The sequence below is a fragment of the Alternaria incomplexa genome (genome assembly GCF_024043165.1).
Source record: "Alternaria incomplexa strain BMP 0042 chromosome Unknown scaffold_32, whole genome shotgun sequence".
NCBI lineage: Eukaryota > Fungi > Ascomycota > Dothideomycetes > Pleosporales > Pleosporaceae > Alternaria > Alternaria incomplexa.
The window spans coordinates 26,438-42,102 of record NW_026249881.1 but is presented as its reverse complement, the minus strand read 5'-3'; the positions used below and the strand labels follow the sequence as shown (position 1 = coordinate 42,102).

The following is a 15,665-nucleotide window of genomic DNA, read 5'->3' as shown; positions in this document are numbered from 1 at the left end:
CCCCTCCTAACCACCGCCCAGATGGGCCCCGACGACACGATCTGCGGATTCCTCTACGGCACCGACTACACCGACGCCTGCTGCCACACCGTCATCAGTCGTGGTGTCAATGCGCCTTGCACTGATATCGAGTATGTGAGCAACTTGACTGAGTGCTCCACGTATCATTATCCGACGGGGTGGGCTGTTTGTGTTGAGAAGGTATGGTATTTCCTAGTAATTCCGAAGAAGCTTTGTGGGCGGGGAAGTTGAGATGGGGTGCAAATGGGTGGTCTTGTGGTCAGAATTGGAAATGGGACTGACGTAAACGCAGGAGCCCGCCTATCCCGCCTCCGGCCCTCTCTTCGGCCACGGACCCAGCGGCATCGTGTCTGAGTACATGACGCTTGAGGATTTGGAGCAGGTTTACTGGGATTACTTCAGTTCCAACGCTATGGGCGAGACTATGGCTAAGGCTGTTGCTGCGATGAAGAACGCTTGAGCGCGTAAATTGCCTCAACATAAATGGCTAGGCCGGCGAAGTGGATTTAGGTATGACGTACGGATAAGTGAGAAGGGATGACGGATGGGTGGTACGTTGCATGGCTCTGTCACTCGTTTGGAGTACATGTGAACGGTAGAGGGAGGTCAGCGGGGGGAATGGGTAACGTTGGATTGGTGTGTTGTACCCGGGGGCGTTGGAAGCGGGGATGAGAGGCTGTTTACTTCGAATATAAATACTAACTATTATGCCCATCATCTTCTTAGTCTACCATCCTTCCACCCCCTCCCCTACATCCCCACCAACTCACCCAAGAATGCCCTTCTCTTCCCCCCTCCCCCTGCCCCTCGCCATTCTCCTCCTCCTCACCCCCACAACCGCCCAACCCTCCCCACCCCTCACCCTCTACCAAACCTACTTCGGCCCCACCTACATCGATGCCTGCTGCACCGAACTACTTTCCCACAACGGGCCACCATGTTATACGCCCATACCCGTCGCCAACTTGACAGATTGCACGGTGGATCTGTATCCTAGGGGCTGGGCATGTTGTCTGGAAGGGGTATGTAACGTTGCATCCGTCTTGTAGAGGTACGAGAAACTGATTGAGAAATGTATACACAGTCGCCTGTGGATCCGGCGAATCCGGATTGGTCATGTGGATGGAGTATTGATGCGGGGAGGATGGGAGAGGCTATCATGGATGATATGGTGATTGTGAAGACTGGTGCTGCGGAGAAACGCGCAGGGATGAAGCGATGGTTGAGTGCTCTGAGGAGTAACGTCGTACCCATCTCCACCAGCGCACAATCGCACAATCGCATCAACAGACACTTCAAAACCACATTCCAACTTCGAACAAACTCATAAACATCGTGTATTGAATAATAGGGAGCTAAACTCCCTAGAAAGATGGTATCCTCGCTTCCAAATGCAATCATGACCATACCCACCTTTAGAACACTTCCCTCTCCGACGACTCAGCAGACTGCGCAGTGACAACTCGAGTAGGGGGCTCTGAGACGAATATGAAAGAGCCTGAAAGATTGGCAGTAATAGGCTCCGCACACGGTGTATACTTCACAGGCTTTGCGGATACGAGGATTTGGGAAGGTCCAGTACTTTCAGCGCGCTCTGTAGGTCCATCGAGCCCCGCAGATCGACGAGTCTTTGTACGTTTGGCCGCTTCCAATAACACATGCGCAGCGGAAATGATGTTGTCAAGCTGCACGTCTGAACTGGCTGTCGGAGCATCAGAAAGAGTACTGACGCTCGGCTAGAACGTCTCCTCCTCCGCACCCTCACCCTCAGCCTCTGGTGGGATCTCGAAGCCCTCTTCGGTAGAGTAGAGAATGTTTTGGATCTGCTTGAGCAGCCCCTCATCCTTCTCGAGCTCGGGGTCGGCCTCCATTGCTTGCTGGATCAGCAATTCAATGTCGCGCAGCTTGCTGAAGTAAAAGTCCCTCTCGCGCTCGAGGCCCGTGACAGTCTCCTTGAGAGCGCTGTTCTCCTCGCGCAGAGCGGCGCTGGCGGCTCCTCCCCCAGAGGCAAGCGGTGTGCGTGTCCTAGGCGCAGCCGTGTTGCTAGCAGCTGGTGCTCTTCGGGCAGTCGATGCTGCGGCGCGGGGTGCAGGTGTGGCTCCGGTCGCGACACCGCCCTGACCCTTGCGACGGGCAACGGGGTCGTACTCGTGGCCGGGGAAGTGCTGGTCCCAGTACTGCTTGACGAATTGGAGGAACTCGAGGTTGTCCTGCATCTTGCACTTTACGAGCGACTCGACGCGGATGGGCTTGTCGACATGGTGCTTGGCGAACGTGTCTGCATTGTTAGCGGAGAATTTGGGCGGTGTGAAGGCAGACGTACTCTGTAATACCTTGAAATTCTGCAGGTATGCGTACTCAGTGTTCGCATTGAACTTGACTCGCGACATGGGCACATCGTCTGCACGCTGTTAGTCTTAATCTCATCCGCGCCTAGGTGAGGTGGAAGACTTACAGAATATGCTGTCGAAGACTTGGCACAGCGCTGCTCTGTCCGCCATATCAGTACACGTCCTTACTCCTCAAGGCCAGGGGTGCCCCTCTATCCTCGGCGCGCGTAACGTACCCGGTACCGCATTGTTCGACTTTGGTGATGTTGAGCTGGAGGAGGTTGTTCAACCAGGCGACGAGTTCTTGTCTGTTCACGTGTAGCTGTCAGTGTGTGGTCGTGGTGAAGGTGTCTGCGCAGATGGCCGCAGCCTAACCCCTCGGGCCTGGTGCCTACCTTGATTCTCCCATGGCGGCTATCTATGTGCAGGCGTCTAAGGGTTTGTTTTGGGCGATCAGCGACGAGATAAAAGCATGCAGCCCGAAGTGTCCGTGGTGAAGGGGTGGCGTTGCAGGCGGTGGGCGTGAGTGCTGTTATTTGTTGATGCGCCGTCGAGTCGGGGAGTTGACAATTTGGGCGCCGCTGCCCCACGCTGGAGATTTTAGCGTCAGGTCATGGCGCTAGCGTCACGTGCGATCATATCCACTGGTCGCGACTGCCCTACGAAGCATCCAGAACTAAACTTCATCATGCATTCGTCAATGGTAGTTTTATGATGCGGTCCTTGATTACACAGTCCCACACCTTGCTGTCCTCCGACGTTGTCACCATCTACCCAGCGAACTCCCTCGCAATCATAGCGACTGCTGTGCCCCTATCCGCCCTCACCGCTTCAAAAGCCCTGACAACCGCCGGAAACCACACATTGGCCATCTTGACATCCCCGCTATCATTTGGATGCACTCCATCTCTCAAGTCCGCTGTTCCACTAAACCCAGTATACTGGTCCACAACCCAGATCGGGCTTTCTGTCGTATTGAGACCCTGAGCCCAAGGAACGATTGCGCGATTCAGGTCTTGGATCTTGGTGTTGTAGCTGCCGAACCCCATGGGGATGATTTGCGCGACCTGGATGAACAGGGTGAGTAAGCAATTGGTATACTCTAAGGCGAGACAGACTTGTGTGGCAGCAACACCTTACACACCTGGGCAGGCAAGTATGGAAAGAAACAAACTCACCACAATCTTCATCCTCGGATTCGCCCCCCTCATACTCCCCACCAGCGTCCCAAACGCCTTGATAATATCCGCCACCGCTTTATTCTGCTGTACAATATCATTCGTGCCAAGATGCATCGTTATCACATCCGCAGGATTACTTTTCAGCCAACCATCCAACTGCCCTTTATTCGCAATGTCAATAGCGAGGAAACCAGAGTGGCCTTCGTTGTCGCGGTCGTAGGTTGTGTCGCGGCAATTGTTCTCGGTTTTGCCGCTGCCGACGAAGTCGACGGTGGAGGAGTTGAAGGGCGTGGTTTGGAGGCGTTGCCATAGCTTGGAGCGCCAGCAGATTATTTCGGTTATGGAGTCGCCGAAGGGCATGTAGCGGATTGTAGCGTTGGCGGATTGGGCGGATGCTGTTGTGAGGAAGGCAGTGAGGGAGAGGAGGGCGGGGAGTAACATTGTGGTGGGTACGATGTCGTGAAGGTACTCGTCTATGTGCGAAGCTATGGTTATGCTTCGGTTACGTTTTGGTGTGAGGAACAAGGAGCTGGTCGTCTTATGTTGTCTTCATGCTGTTCACCTGGCGACATCTCATCTATCGCACTGTACGCCATCTCTCAACAAATATGAACATGACGCCAAAGGTACTCTGGACGCAAATGAGGACTGCGGAGAGAAGGAAGTCTGGTGATGTGGGCGACATCTGTTGTGACTGGGTGTTACTATACCGAAGGCTAAATGCAGCTGCCGGATGATCGCTAATATACGCAGAATATGCATGCTCGGAGAAAAGGCAAGAATGCGGGGAAGATATAGCAGACTACCCAGTACGTATTGGAGGGATCCGGTGTATTATTTGGAGCGGTCTTTGGTGTTTAGACGTTAAGCGATCTCGTCGAGCGGCTTTGGTTTTCGGCATCCATCTAATAAGTTCAAAGTGAAAGTCAATAGCACGTGCGGAAGATACTCCGAAACCCAAAGGGTCTTTTCCAGAGGGACTGGTACCCGCTAGCCCTGATGTTAGCACGGACGAAAATGTCAGAACTGAAGAAGTAGGTACATGCGACGACTGGGAGAGTGTTGGCCAAAGCATAACGCTCGAATCTCGACGGAAGGAGAACTGCTCACCGCCTCTGACTTTCCCAAAGACTCAAGTCGCCGAACGTGGTGTTCAGAAGGAGAAGGTGGAGTGCTCGTTCATGAAATTCGACCGTGGCGTAGATGAAGACACGCCGTCGCGCCGAGCGACATGCGGTGACCACAACGACACATAGAGAAGTACCTTCCTCATATCGACCATGACTAAGGAAGTCCTAATCATGACTGTACAGCACTTTGACGATGTACGAGGAGATGAACTACCCACCATGAGCTTCCACCAACCACAGCCCTCTAGTTGTCAGCCTAGCTCTTCTTCTGGCAGCTTCACTCCCAATACACTCTAAGCCTGAGGCGCAGCAATGTGAATTTGGAATCGCAGGCATCGTATGATGCTCAATGCTCGTTACCGCTACCGCCGGATGTTACTCCTTAGCGGACGGTAATACCCCAGATTTCTGCTCGGCCCTTTCCCGACCGACATACGCTGCCGGGGTGTTGATTGGCTGGGTGAGTAAGAAACTTGGAAGTGGCAGTGCAAGAGTCAACACGTGATTGCTGCAAAATTGTTGTGATGAGGAAAAGGGCCTTTGTCGGTGCAAGGAGAGGAAAACAACCGAGTCGAAAAAACACACGGATCGTGAAATGCACGCGAGCAGAGAAACGTGCACTCGAGCACAAACTGCGAGGAGACGGCGAGGTGCGCGGAGGTGAGACGATTGATGTGAAAGATTGGGGCGGCGGGTGCTGACTTCGTGCGACAACTCACTATCGGCCCTCACACTTAACTCCGAAGGCTCTCGCGATCGAGCAACCCCGCAACAAGATGTCGATAACTCATCATCGACGTATGCTGAGAGAAAGCAGCTAGCTTGGCATTGTGATGCCTCGGTGATTCCCAGCAGAAGATGCCGATGGTGTTGATTTTACTTCCTGGAATCCAAGGTTTCGCGCTCCGAGCTGACGCGGTCCTCGAGGGCTGAGGCTGCCACGCTTGCAAGCCACCAGCCTGCGCCTATCGAGACATGAACGGCGCCACGTGAAACCGACCGGACTTCATGCAGCTGCAGTGCGATGGATCCCAAAGTAGAAGGCAACTCCATGCAGTGGTAATAATGTCGCGTATACACCGTAATATGAGAAACAGGCCGAATCTCCGATGGGAATTCCGACTAGGCCGGTGATCGAGAGCTGACGGTGACGAGCACAGCCTGGACAGCATGCTCCTGTAAGAGTGTGCCCAGCTCGAGGATGAAGTCATGGGAGTCTGGATCTCGACGCATGTTGCTGACATGTCTTGGAATTGCGGTCGCTGGAATTGGGTGTTGGGAGATCCAAGGCGAGGGACGTGCGGGACAGGAGGGCCCACAAGAGCGGGCACCTAGACCGCGACCGTCGAGACCACACCTGTTCCCAACCTTACGTGAACTGACATGCCCGCCGTTCCCAGCGTGCCCCCGCGCCGGGACATTACTTTTGCAAAATAGCTGGCGTGTCATTCGTCCGGATGCAACTTACTTGTTTGGCCCTGCACATAGCCACCACGACGCGTCCAGCCAAGCCGCGCCGAACGTTGAGTCCGCTGGCCCTCACTGGTACCACCTCTCTGCGCCAGACCCTGCACCATGTACAGGCGGGAGATCTCACTTGTTATCGCGGCCCTCTGGCGTTCGTGACGCGTACTGCTTGCACAAGTTGTGTTGTCATATCGCGAGGTCCTCACGGTGTTTTGCTATGCCCAGCCGGTGACTGACGGCTCTCCGCAAAGCCGCCGCATTCGGCCAGGCTTGTCCAACCACACATCAGCAGTAATACCGTTGGGTTCACCTGTGCCTGCGAGGTACCTACCTCCACCAAACTAAGCCAGGTTGCGTGTACGTAGCCATGCTTCTGTCAGCATCTCTCTTGGGGGCTTGGAGGTGTATCTTGGAAGGCGGGTGATCCGGGCTCCACCATCTATAAACCTCTTTGTCCTCTGCTGCCGAATCACTATCGAACTGCATATCCCTTACTCACCTCAAGACATCTTCTCCTATTGGTTTGGCTACTTGAACTCAGATCAATAGCTTCGTGATCGCCTCTAGAGACGACGCCATCAAGCCACGCTTTCAGCTAGGCGCTGTCGACTAGCCTTAATCATCGAGCCCTTTGGCAACTTCGAGTGCTCAGCATCATTCAACAACCTTTCAGTTTCAGAGCACAAGAGATGAAGCGCACAACAAGTTCGGTCATGGGCCTCTTGGCTTTGGGTAAGCCCCCAACAACAGCCCCATCTTACCACGGTGCTAACCCTGTCTAGCCTCCCAAGCCACAGCGCAAGTAGCCAGTGTCTGCCCTTCTACCGGTGTATGCTATGGCCTCAACATCCCCGAGCGCACAGCATCATCCGGATCGGGAGACATCTTTTTCCAGATATCAGCCCCAAGCAACTATGAGTGGGTTGCGCTCGGCCAAGGCAGCGGCATGCCCAACTCCAACATCTTCGTTGTGTACAATTCAGGATCTGGAAACAATGTTACATTATCTCCGCGATCGACTAGCAGCTACCAGCCCCCAAGCCCCAATGATGCGGCTCAAGTCACTCTGCTTGAAGGATCTGGTGTTTCGAACGGTGTGATGACCGCGAACGTGAGATGTAAGACTGATAATCACCACGACATGAACACGAACTAACACGTGACCCAGGCTCAAACTGCAACTCCTGGTCTGGCGGCACCATGGACTTCACCAGAAACAGCGGAAGCTGGATCTTCGCCTACCAATCCTCCGGCGGACCTAAGAACGACGACTCCACCTCTGCGCAAATCGACCAGCACTCCAACCAGGGTGTCTTCGACTGGCAGTTCGCCCAAGCAAAGGGCGGTTCAAGTGTAAACCCACTCGTCAACACCTCCCCAACTGGCACAACAGGCGCAACACCAACCAACTGCCGCCAGCGCCCCTCCGGCGCCGCAGGCACAGGTAACGCCAGGCCAAGCCAAACCAGCAGCAACAACGACGACGACGATGACGACAACTACGGCCGCCCAACCTCTCGTCCTACATCGCGCCCCAATGGCCCCCCAGGAGACAAGCGCTCCCCCTCTCCCGACAAGGGCGGCAAGGACGACAACGACGACCTCCCCTACTGCGACACCCTCCCAAACGGCGGCGCCACAGGCGGAAACTCCGTGCAAACCATCAGCTCTGGCGCGTCAGTCAGCCCCTCCAAGAAACGCACCATGCTAATCGCACACGGCGTCCTCGCCTCCCTCGCCTTCGTCATTCTCTTTCCCTCAGGCGCCATCGCCATCCGCCTTGCGTCTTTCCCCGGTATCGTGTGGCTGCACGCTGGCTTCCAGATCTTGGCGTACATGGTGTACATCGCCGCATTCGGAATGGGTATCTGGCTCGCGCTCCCCATCAGCGGTGGTCACTACATCAGCAGCTACCACGCCATCATCGGTATCCTCGTTTTCTGCCTCGTCTTCTTCATGCCTTTCCTCGGAACCCTACATCACATCTTGTTCAAGAAGACGCAGCGTCGCACTCTTACTTCCTACGCGCATATCTGGGTTGGCCGTATCGCTATTACCCTCGGTATGATCAACGGTGGATTGGGATTGTTGCTGGCGGATAATTCGCGCGATGGTGCGATTGCGTATGGTGTTATTGCGGCGGTTATGTGGTTGGTGTGGGTTGCGGCTATGGTTGTGGGTGAGGCGAGGAGGAAGAAGGCGGTTAGGGCGAAGAACGCGCAGAGGACGGATAAGGTGCAGGAGGAGCGCAGGGAGAGCGATAGGAGTACCGAGGATGTGGAGTTGGCGGGGCATTATAGGCCGGCTAAGGGTCAGCAGTAAAGTGGGTGAGTGAGGATCTAGGGCAAGGCGTTGTAAGCTGGGAAGTGTTGAGGAACGCAAGAGAAGATGTATATAAGTGTAGTTGACATTTCCTTTGTTGTCAGAGAAGATCATGAACACGTTCAAACCTCCATCTATCCCCACACCATCTCCCCCTCCTCTCCTTCCCTCCCCATCCATCCTCCATCCTACCCCCTACCGCCTACCCATCCCACCCAAAACCCTGCTCGCCGCCTTGCTAACCTTAATCACATCCCTATACGTCAAACTCACCCTCGTCCCCCTCACATTCCTGCCTCCGTTCTCTTCAACCGCCTTTCTCCCTTCTTCACTCAACAACCCCCAATTCGCAACCGTCTCGGCGTTTAAATCTTCGTCAATCTCGATTGACGCGATACCATGCATGAGGTCTCTGTATGCGCGCCCCGTGGTGATGAGTAGGGAGCGGGGTTCTTGGAAGATGCGGGTTGGGAGGGGGAGTGGGGTTTCTTGAGTCTGAGCCTCGTCTGCGGCCGGGGGCTGGAGCTGGGAGGGCTTTTCATCTTCGCCACCTTTCATCCCTTTCCCGTCTTCTTTCCCTCCCTCATCCCCACCCTTCTCCATTACGTCCAAGCACAACCCCCCTCCCAGACTAACCGTCGCAACGACCTCAGCATACGCTCCACCGTCTTCGTGCGGCATAATGCCCTCACCGGGTTTATACTCATTGACAAGGACATGGTTAGGTTGACCGTGTGGCGTGTGCTGGAAGATACCCAAGTCTTTGAAGCGGGGTAAAATGGATGTGGTGAGGTAAGTCGGTAGAGGGGCGGCGAGGAGCGTGTTGTTGGATGTGAGTGTTGAGGGAAGGGCTTGGAGGCGGCGGTGGGTGAGGTGTGTCCATCTTTGGGCGGGGATCTATATGAAAGAGTGTATGTTAGTCAACTTGCAGGGGGGTTGGGGAAAGGTATAGTTTGAGGGTGTGGAGACCGAATGCAACGCATGGAGTAAGGCGGGGTAAGTAAACGTCCCATGTGCGAAGCAATATCCCAATCTGTAGACTAAGATGGGAGTTGGGAAGAACACATACCTTCTGCAGTATTGACGCTTCCTCCTCGTGACTTATGAAGTTCGGGATATAGTAGAAGTCCGGCGGTAGACCCGCAATGCGAAAAGCCTCCAGACCCGTTCTGTCATCTAGGGGCAAAGAGCACATGATTATTACTCGATACCAATGTGATTTTCAATGGCAGCCGGCAACCTTGCTAGCTCGTGGGGAGATGATGATGTTTGTGGGATGGACATGGGTCGAAAAATGATGTAATGCAGCTACCTAGCAAACAACCTTGAACGCGCCTCCGCCAGTTCGAGCTAGTCGCGCGCTCACGTGCGGGAGCTGCTCTCTGCATTACACAACCCATTGGGGTGCGACATGATCGCATGGAAATCGATGTATTGAACAAGTATGAAGATATGTTGGAGCTCCGTATTGTATGCAGCACATGCTCATCTATAGACATAAAATCGTGACGAGCCCCGGACTCCAAACATCCCAGGCCAAAACTTCGTTGAGATCTAATGTTCACGCTCGTAAAACAAAATCATAGACACATGTTCATCATACTCATACCATAACCCGCGACCACAGCATCAGCCCACAAACCTGGGGCCAACTACCATCTCAAAAGAAAACGCCACAAGCCTGCGGTGGAGATGCACTCAACACCAAAACCCACCCAACCCCATCAAACCACAATCACATAACAGCACACCCGCCAGGGCCACTTCTTGCGCGGCGTCTCCTCCCGCCCCCACCCGTAGCCCCAGCCCCAGCCTCCTCCTCATCCGCATGCATCATCTGCGCCTCTCTCGCCCTTCTCCTCCTGCGTCTCGCACCCGCCCCACCAACCCCCGCCTCCTCATTCAACATCATCCAATCCGCCCACTTCCTCTCCAGCCTCGCCGCAGCCGCAAAGTCACCCCTCAGAACACGTTTAGTATGCTCCTCAACAGTCGGCTGCCAATTGTGGAAGCACTTCAACTTGATGATTTCACTTGGGTAGGTCGCGACTTTACTCGCGGACCGTGAATTCGGTCTTGTGATCTCTGCGTTCCTTGATAGGACTTCGCGGACGCCGGTCCAGGTTACGTTTGCGCAGTCGTAGGCTTCGATGCGGAGGCCTACTTCGGGGCGTTCGGAGCTTGTGAGGCCGCGGGCAAGGCGGTTGCGGTTGCGCAGGCCGGAGGCGGCTTCGGCGAGGACGAGGTCGGAGATGCGTGTGTTGTCCATTTCGAGGGAGGCGAGACTGGTGCAGGCTTTTAGGACGGGGAGCATGCCGACGTCGCCGAGGTTTTCGCAGTACGAGATGCAGAGGTGGCGGAGGTGGGGGGCGCAGGCGGACTCGGATAGAGTCTTTAGGACGTCGTTTGTTAGGTTGTCGATTTCTTCGATGTCTAGATGGGTGAGAACGGGAACGGTGGGGAGTAAGCTGGTCAAGGCATCGTCGGTCAAGCCACCACATTTTGATACCTGAAGACCTTCTAGATACGGGACGTTGTGTACCAATGTCTTCAGGCCAGCATCCGTGATGCTGCGGCAGCGCGTAAGGTTCAGGTGCTTGAGATTCCTCGGTGGGACGATTGGGCGATCGGTAAGGACATCGACCTCCTCGTCCACGCCCTCAATCAAAGCAGCCAGTGCTTCGTCGTTGAGACTGTCACAGTTCTTCAGGTCGAGCCTTTCAAGAGTATTGCGCTTGAAAAGTGCGACCATCAGCTCGACATCGTCCCAACCTCGCACCTCACCTGCCCTGAGATCGCGCAGCTTCGTGCATCCCTCAACAACCTTCTTCAGTCCTCGGTTGTCGATGTTGTTGCACCATGAAATGTTCAAGACTTCGACTTTCGGGCAATGTGCAGCAAGGATTTTCATAGCGGCGTTCGTCGCTCCCGCAAGACCCGAGAGGTTGACATGGACAAGGCGACTGTTCTGGAGCAAGAAGCAGTGAATAGATGTCCGGTCGATTCGGCAGCCCTGGAGCGAGAAGTTCTCCAGGTTCTGACAGGACTCAATGAAGCCATCCTTGCCCCAGTGTTCTCTCAGCTGCACACAGCCTCTGAGATTCAGATCTTTCACGAACGGTCCTGCCGATGTGATGATGTTGACCAAAGCGTTGGCAGAGATGTCGCGGTAGAACTTGCTCGTGTCGAGATCGCTCCACAGTTGACCATCAAAGCACATTGTATGCCATGACTTGGAGACGCGCGAACAACGCACAACCTCCTTTGGCTCGAGGTATCTCAGGATCTGCATGCGAATCTCCGTGGGCATATCACTCCAGAAGTTGAAGTTTGCCCGTTTCTGGACCTTGTGAACGGGTCGCGAGAAGTAATCGTTTTCGGCTTCAATGCCGTCTCGAGTGTATGGTCGTCGGGCGGAGGGAAGAGGCACCGAGGATGGAATATCTGGTGTTTTCATCCGCAGACGAGTCCTTTCGTCCCAGAAGGGCGTGCCAGGTGGGCTGTTGGCGACGGAGGTAGGAGCTGTAGAGAAGCCATTCGACAGTTCGGAGGAGTAGGAGCTGCCAAACGAGTTCCCGTACGGCGAGCCAGGCGATGCGAGGGAGACGCAAGACATGGATGCCTTTCCACCGCTTCTCAGACTGTGAGAGCGGGGTCTACCCAAGTTCGCCAGACTCGAGGACGAGCCCATCCGTTGTAAGCCCATGAGAAGGCGCTGTCTGCCCTTGAGCTTTGGCTGCTCAATCATGATGGCGTCTGATGGCGGGGTTCCTGGCGCGGGACGCATTTCGCTGTGGTCGACAACCACCGAGTCGATGGACAAAGGCTCCATGGTGAAGCGTGGCTGTGCGGTACGCGTGCTCGGCGATAAGCGGGACGGGGCGGGGAATGTAGAGGATCAAAGAAGTCGAAGACCGAGGGAGGATATCGTCACGTCTACTGGAGCAAGATGGCAGGATGAGAAGGTGGGAACAGTCCCGTACCAGCGAAAGGGAACGAACGTAAGAGGAGCTGACGTTGACCCGGTGGTTGGGTGCGCGGTTTTTGATAGCTGAGCGGATGGCGGAACGCGCAGTTCAGTGCAGTCTAGAAAGGCGGGGATATGGCCCGTGTTATGCGGCGAGCCAGAGGCCGATCAATAGCCTTTCGGTTCAAGAAGGGTGCTTGGCCGTTGGCTGACAAGGCGAGCGGGCATCACTTGAGGGCATCTGGGTGCGATGCTTATGGTGTGCGACCAAGTGACGCGAAGGATGCCAGCAGCAGCGACGTGCAGCTCTTTCATGTGCAGCGAGTTGCTGTCGTCCAATGTCTTATCGTTGCTATCGCGTAGATCCGGAAGGCCCGATTGGGGGCGCGCCACGTGCGGCCTCCGATGTCACCAGCGCACCTCCGAAGAGAGACATTGGTCGCTTGACCGTTGAAGCAGTGTCGCGTGAGCTGATAAGAGCCTTGGATTACAGGCATCTCACTCATCTTGCGAGATGGACGTTTTCTTCAGATTCAAGATATGAAGAGGGAGCTGGCATCGGCATTCAGGGTCAGGTCTCCAGCCTGCAGTTGGTGTTATGCAGGGTCAACCAGCAGCAGCCTTTTTGCGTCTAGCCGACATCCACGACCCGCCACTGGTACAAATTCCGCCAATCTGGATGTCTTCTAGATGCAGAGGCTCCGCCTTGGAACTTTTCGCCCCAGACGCCAGGCAAAATACGTCCTTGGGCCCAACGGCACATGGACCATTCAGCCGGGCTTCTCCATGTTTCCTGAGAGGCGGGTGAGGATTGCACCAAGCATGTTGTAGCTGTCTGTCTATTAGGTTCGACAACAAGAGTTCGTTGATCTTAGCGTAAAGACCTGGGATAGTGTTTGCATCTAGAATTGTTGCAAACCTAGTGATGCAGACTTGCGCTGTACTCAGGATATCCATCCCCCAGGCCCAAGTCACGATACTCCAGCAAATTGTAGACCCGGATACAGCCCCCCTCCCATCCATATCCCACTATGCCGCCGTCTCCCCCGTACAATACTTCAAAAACTTGCCATGCGCCCCCGGCCAATTCTCCTCACACTTCGCCTTGACCGTTCCCACCAACATCCTATTCGCCCTAATCTCCACATCCTCCACAAGACTCCACTCGCATCCCTCAGCACCCTCTCTATCCCCCTCACTCAACCCCTCCGTCTTCAAACACCTCCACGTAGTCTGCTGTGTGAGCCCCAGTGGCGCCTTGATCGTCCATAATACGCCGTCATCGAGATCAGTCATGTGTGCGTCGAATTTGACGGTTGTGTCCCAGAGACCGGCGGGGAGCGCGTTCATGTGGTCCGTTATGCGGTAGCATTTTGCGTCTGGGGTGGAGGGGTCACTGGGCAGGTCTTCGTGCGAGGCGTATTCGGGGTCGAGGCGGATGAGGAGGACGTGGTTGTGGAGGTGGGAGACGGCTGTCGCGAAGGAGACGGAGCGGGGGAGGTGCGTTACGTGGTGGAGGGTTGCAGTTGTGTTTAGAGCTGGGGTTTGTTAGGAAGGCAGTGTTGAATAGGGGTGATGGGACGTACAGAACATGGCTGGTGGATTGGTGTGATAGCTGATTAGATGGTGGTGAGGGCTGCGATGAGGCACAGGTTGCGACGCGGATGCCGTTCCACCTAGGTATGTAAGTCCTGGTGTAAATTGAGCACGACGGGATTATAGCAAGTATGGTAAGTCTCGAAGATCAAAAGCAAGATTATCGGCGAGAAGCTTGAGAGAAGCTAAGCTTATGTACGTCGAGCGCTCGTTGATGATGCTTCTACAGTTTCACGGCGATAAGCGACGCGTCTCACCCAGGCACAACTATTAGGAATATAACTAGATTAAGATTTGTGCAACAAAGAAGCCACATTGAGCCCCCCGTGATGATATCGATAGCAAAAGCAAGAAGTCGGAGCTTTGTGGTTGACCTATGGCAAGCATCGGAGTGCGGAGCTTCAGTGGACGCGATCGGGATCCGCGGGGAACCTGGGAAGCCTGACGGCCAAGCCCTGCAGCGCGTCTCCGAGCTATCACGCCGACCTCGACCATCATTCTGTTAGTCGGGCCACCGCTTTGACAAGTCATAAAACTCGCTTTTGGACACCTCAATCGAAGATTCTTCATCTTCATCTACACATACGCAATGGATATTCTCACGCAAAAGACGCCTACGGCGCTGGCAATCGCACAGGCGGTGGGCATCACAGGCAGCGTATTCCTGGTTGGTAAGACACTCTGGCACTCAATGACCCTCTCTATGGTGGTCAATGGGAAGATACACCGTTAAGAGAATTCATACTGACAAGTACAACAGGCTCCAACGTCTCCCTCTCCGTTGTCGGCATCCCCGCCGCCATGCAAGCCCCCGCACCCCTCGCCGTAAAGCAATGGTACACAATCTTCACACGCGGCGGCGCAATCGCCCGCCCTCTTGCTGCCATCTCGGCGCTGGCAACGGGTTATTTGGCTTATCACCGTACGTTTCGTCCCATCTCATCTCCCTTCAAATTCCCAAGCCCCATTCCATTCACCTACGATCCATCCATCGCTCAATTTACCACACACTAACAACCCTCTAGAAGACCGCACCTCCACCCCCTTCCGCCTAAACGCCCTCGCCACCCTCCTTCTCCCCTCCATCGTGCCCTTCACCATCCTCGTCCTCGGCCCCACAAACAACAAACTCATGGCCAAGAAAGACGAGCTCGCCAACGCTTCCCTGCGCGACAAGCACGTCGAGCAGTTTGCCAAGGAAGGCGAGACAGTCAAGGAATTGATGGACAAGTGGGCTAGTTTGAACTTGGCGCGCGCACTGCTTGTCGGTGTTGGTGCCGTTTGTGCGGTTGCGGCGGGTGTTGTGGGCAGGAGGGAGGTCAAGGAGATTGGAAGGTTTGCGGGGTGGGGACGGTAGATTGGATGGTTGAGATGATGCATAGGTTATGGCTTGGAGGGTAGATGAAATTTGGATATGAATCATGGCTCATAGGGCAGGTAAAGATATATGGAGATTATGATACACGAATACATGCATTGATCAATACATCTGAGCTTAAGCAGTATATCAATTCTAATAAGATAGAGCTTCGCAAGAAAAGGGAAACATCTGCTTATAGTAGAATGTGCTCTGGGGCATGTGAAGCGCGAATCTCTGAACTGACTTCAGGCATACATACGTATATACCGAAACACTAAAAATAACTAATAT

The 15,665-nt window shown here is 54.7% G+C and overlaps 7 protein-coding genes across 7 annotated transcripts; 3 read left to right on the top strand and 4 right to left on the bottom strand.

Moving 5' to 3' along the window:
• Positions 1-21: 21 nt before the first annotated feature.
• J4E90_010982 (uncharacterized protein) lies at positions 22-481 on the top strand (the record flags this gene model as incomplete). The annotated part of the gene is made up of 2 exons (XM_051440494.1): positions 22-201; positions 314-481. The coding sequence occupies 2 exons, from the start codon at positions 22-24 to the stop codon at positions 479-481; spliced, it is 348 nt and encodes a 115-aa protein (XP_051285652.1).
• Positions 482-1,757: 1,276 nt separating this feature from the next.
• J4E90_010981 (uncharacterized protein) lies at positions 1,758-2,522 on the bottom strand (the record flags this gene model as incomplete). Its single annotated transcript, XM_051440493.1, has 3 exons — positions 1,758-2,299; positions 2,345-2,422; positions 2,477-2,522. The coding sequence occupies 3 exons, from the start codon at positions 2,520-2,522 to the stop codon at positions 1,758-1,760; spliced, it is 666 nt and encodes a 221-aa protein (XP_051285651.1).
• Positions 2,523-3,121: 599 nt separating this feature from the next.
• Positions 3,122-3,973, bottom strand: J4E90_010980 (uncharacterized protein; the record flags this gene model as incomplete). Its single annotated transcript, XM_051440492.1, has 2 exons — positions 3,122-3,418; positions 3,530-3,973. The coding sequence occupies 2 exons, from the start codon at positions 3,971-3,973 to the stop codon at positions 3,122-3,124; spliced, it is 741 nt and encodes a 246-aa protein (XP_051285650.1).
• Positions 3,974-7,043: 3,070 nt separating this feature from the next.
• J4E90_010979 (uncharacterized protein) lies at positions 7,044-8,451 on the top strand (the record flags this gene model as incomplete). The annotated part of the gene is made up of 2 exons (XM_051440491.1): positions 7,044-7,047; positions 7,298-8,451. 2 exons carry the CDS (start codon positions 7,044-7,046, stop codon positions 8,449-8,451), a joined length of 1,158 nt encoding a protein of 385 aa, XP_051285649.1.
• Positions 8,452-10,186: 1,735 nt separating this feature from the next.
• On the bottom strand, positions 10,187-12,283 carry J4E90_010978 (uncharacterized protein; the record flags this gene model as incomplete). Its single annotated transcript, XM_051440490.1, has 1 exon — positions 10,187-12,283. One exon carries the CDS (start codon positions 12,281-12,283, stop codon positions 10,187-10,189), a length of 2,097 nt encoding a protein of 698 aa, XP_051285648.1.
• A 1,164-nt stretch (positions 12,284-13,447) lies between these two features.
• On the bottom strand, positions 13,448-14,011 carry J4E90_010977 (uncharacterized protein; the record flags this gene model as incomplete). Its single annotated transcript, XM_051440489.1, has 2 exons — positions 13,448-13,956; positions 14,005-14,011. The coding sequence occupies 2 exons, from the start codon at positions 14,009-14,011 to the stop codon at positions 13,448-13,450; spliced, it is 516 nt and encodes a 171-aa protein (XP_051285647.1).
• Positions 14,012-14,603: 592 nt separating this feature from the next.
• J4E90_010976 (uncharacterized protein) lies at positions 14,604-15,371 on the top strand (the record flags this gene model as incomplete). The annotated part of the gene is made up of 3 exons (XM_051440488.1): positions 14,604-14,685; positions 14,775-14,936; positions 15,040-15,371. 3 exons carry the CDS (start codon positions 14,604-14,606, stop codon positions 15,369-15,371), a joined length of 576 nt encoding a protein of 191 aa, XP_051285646.1.
• Positions 15,372-15,665: the final 294 nt, after the last annotated feature.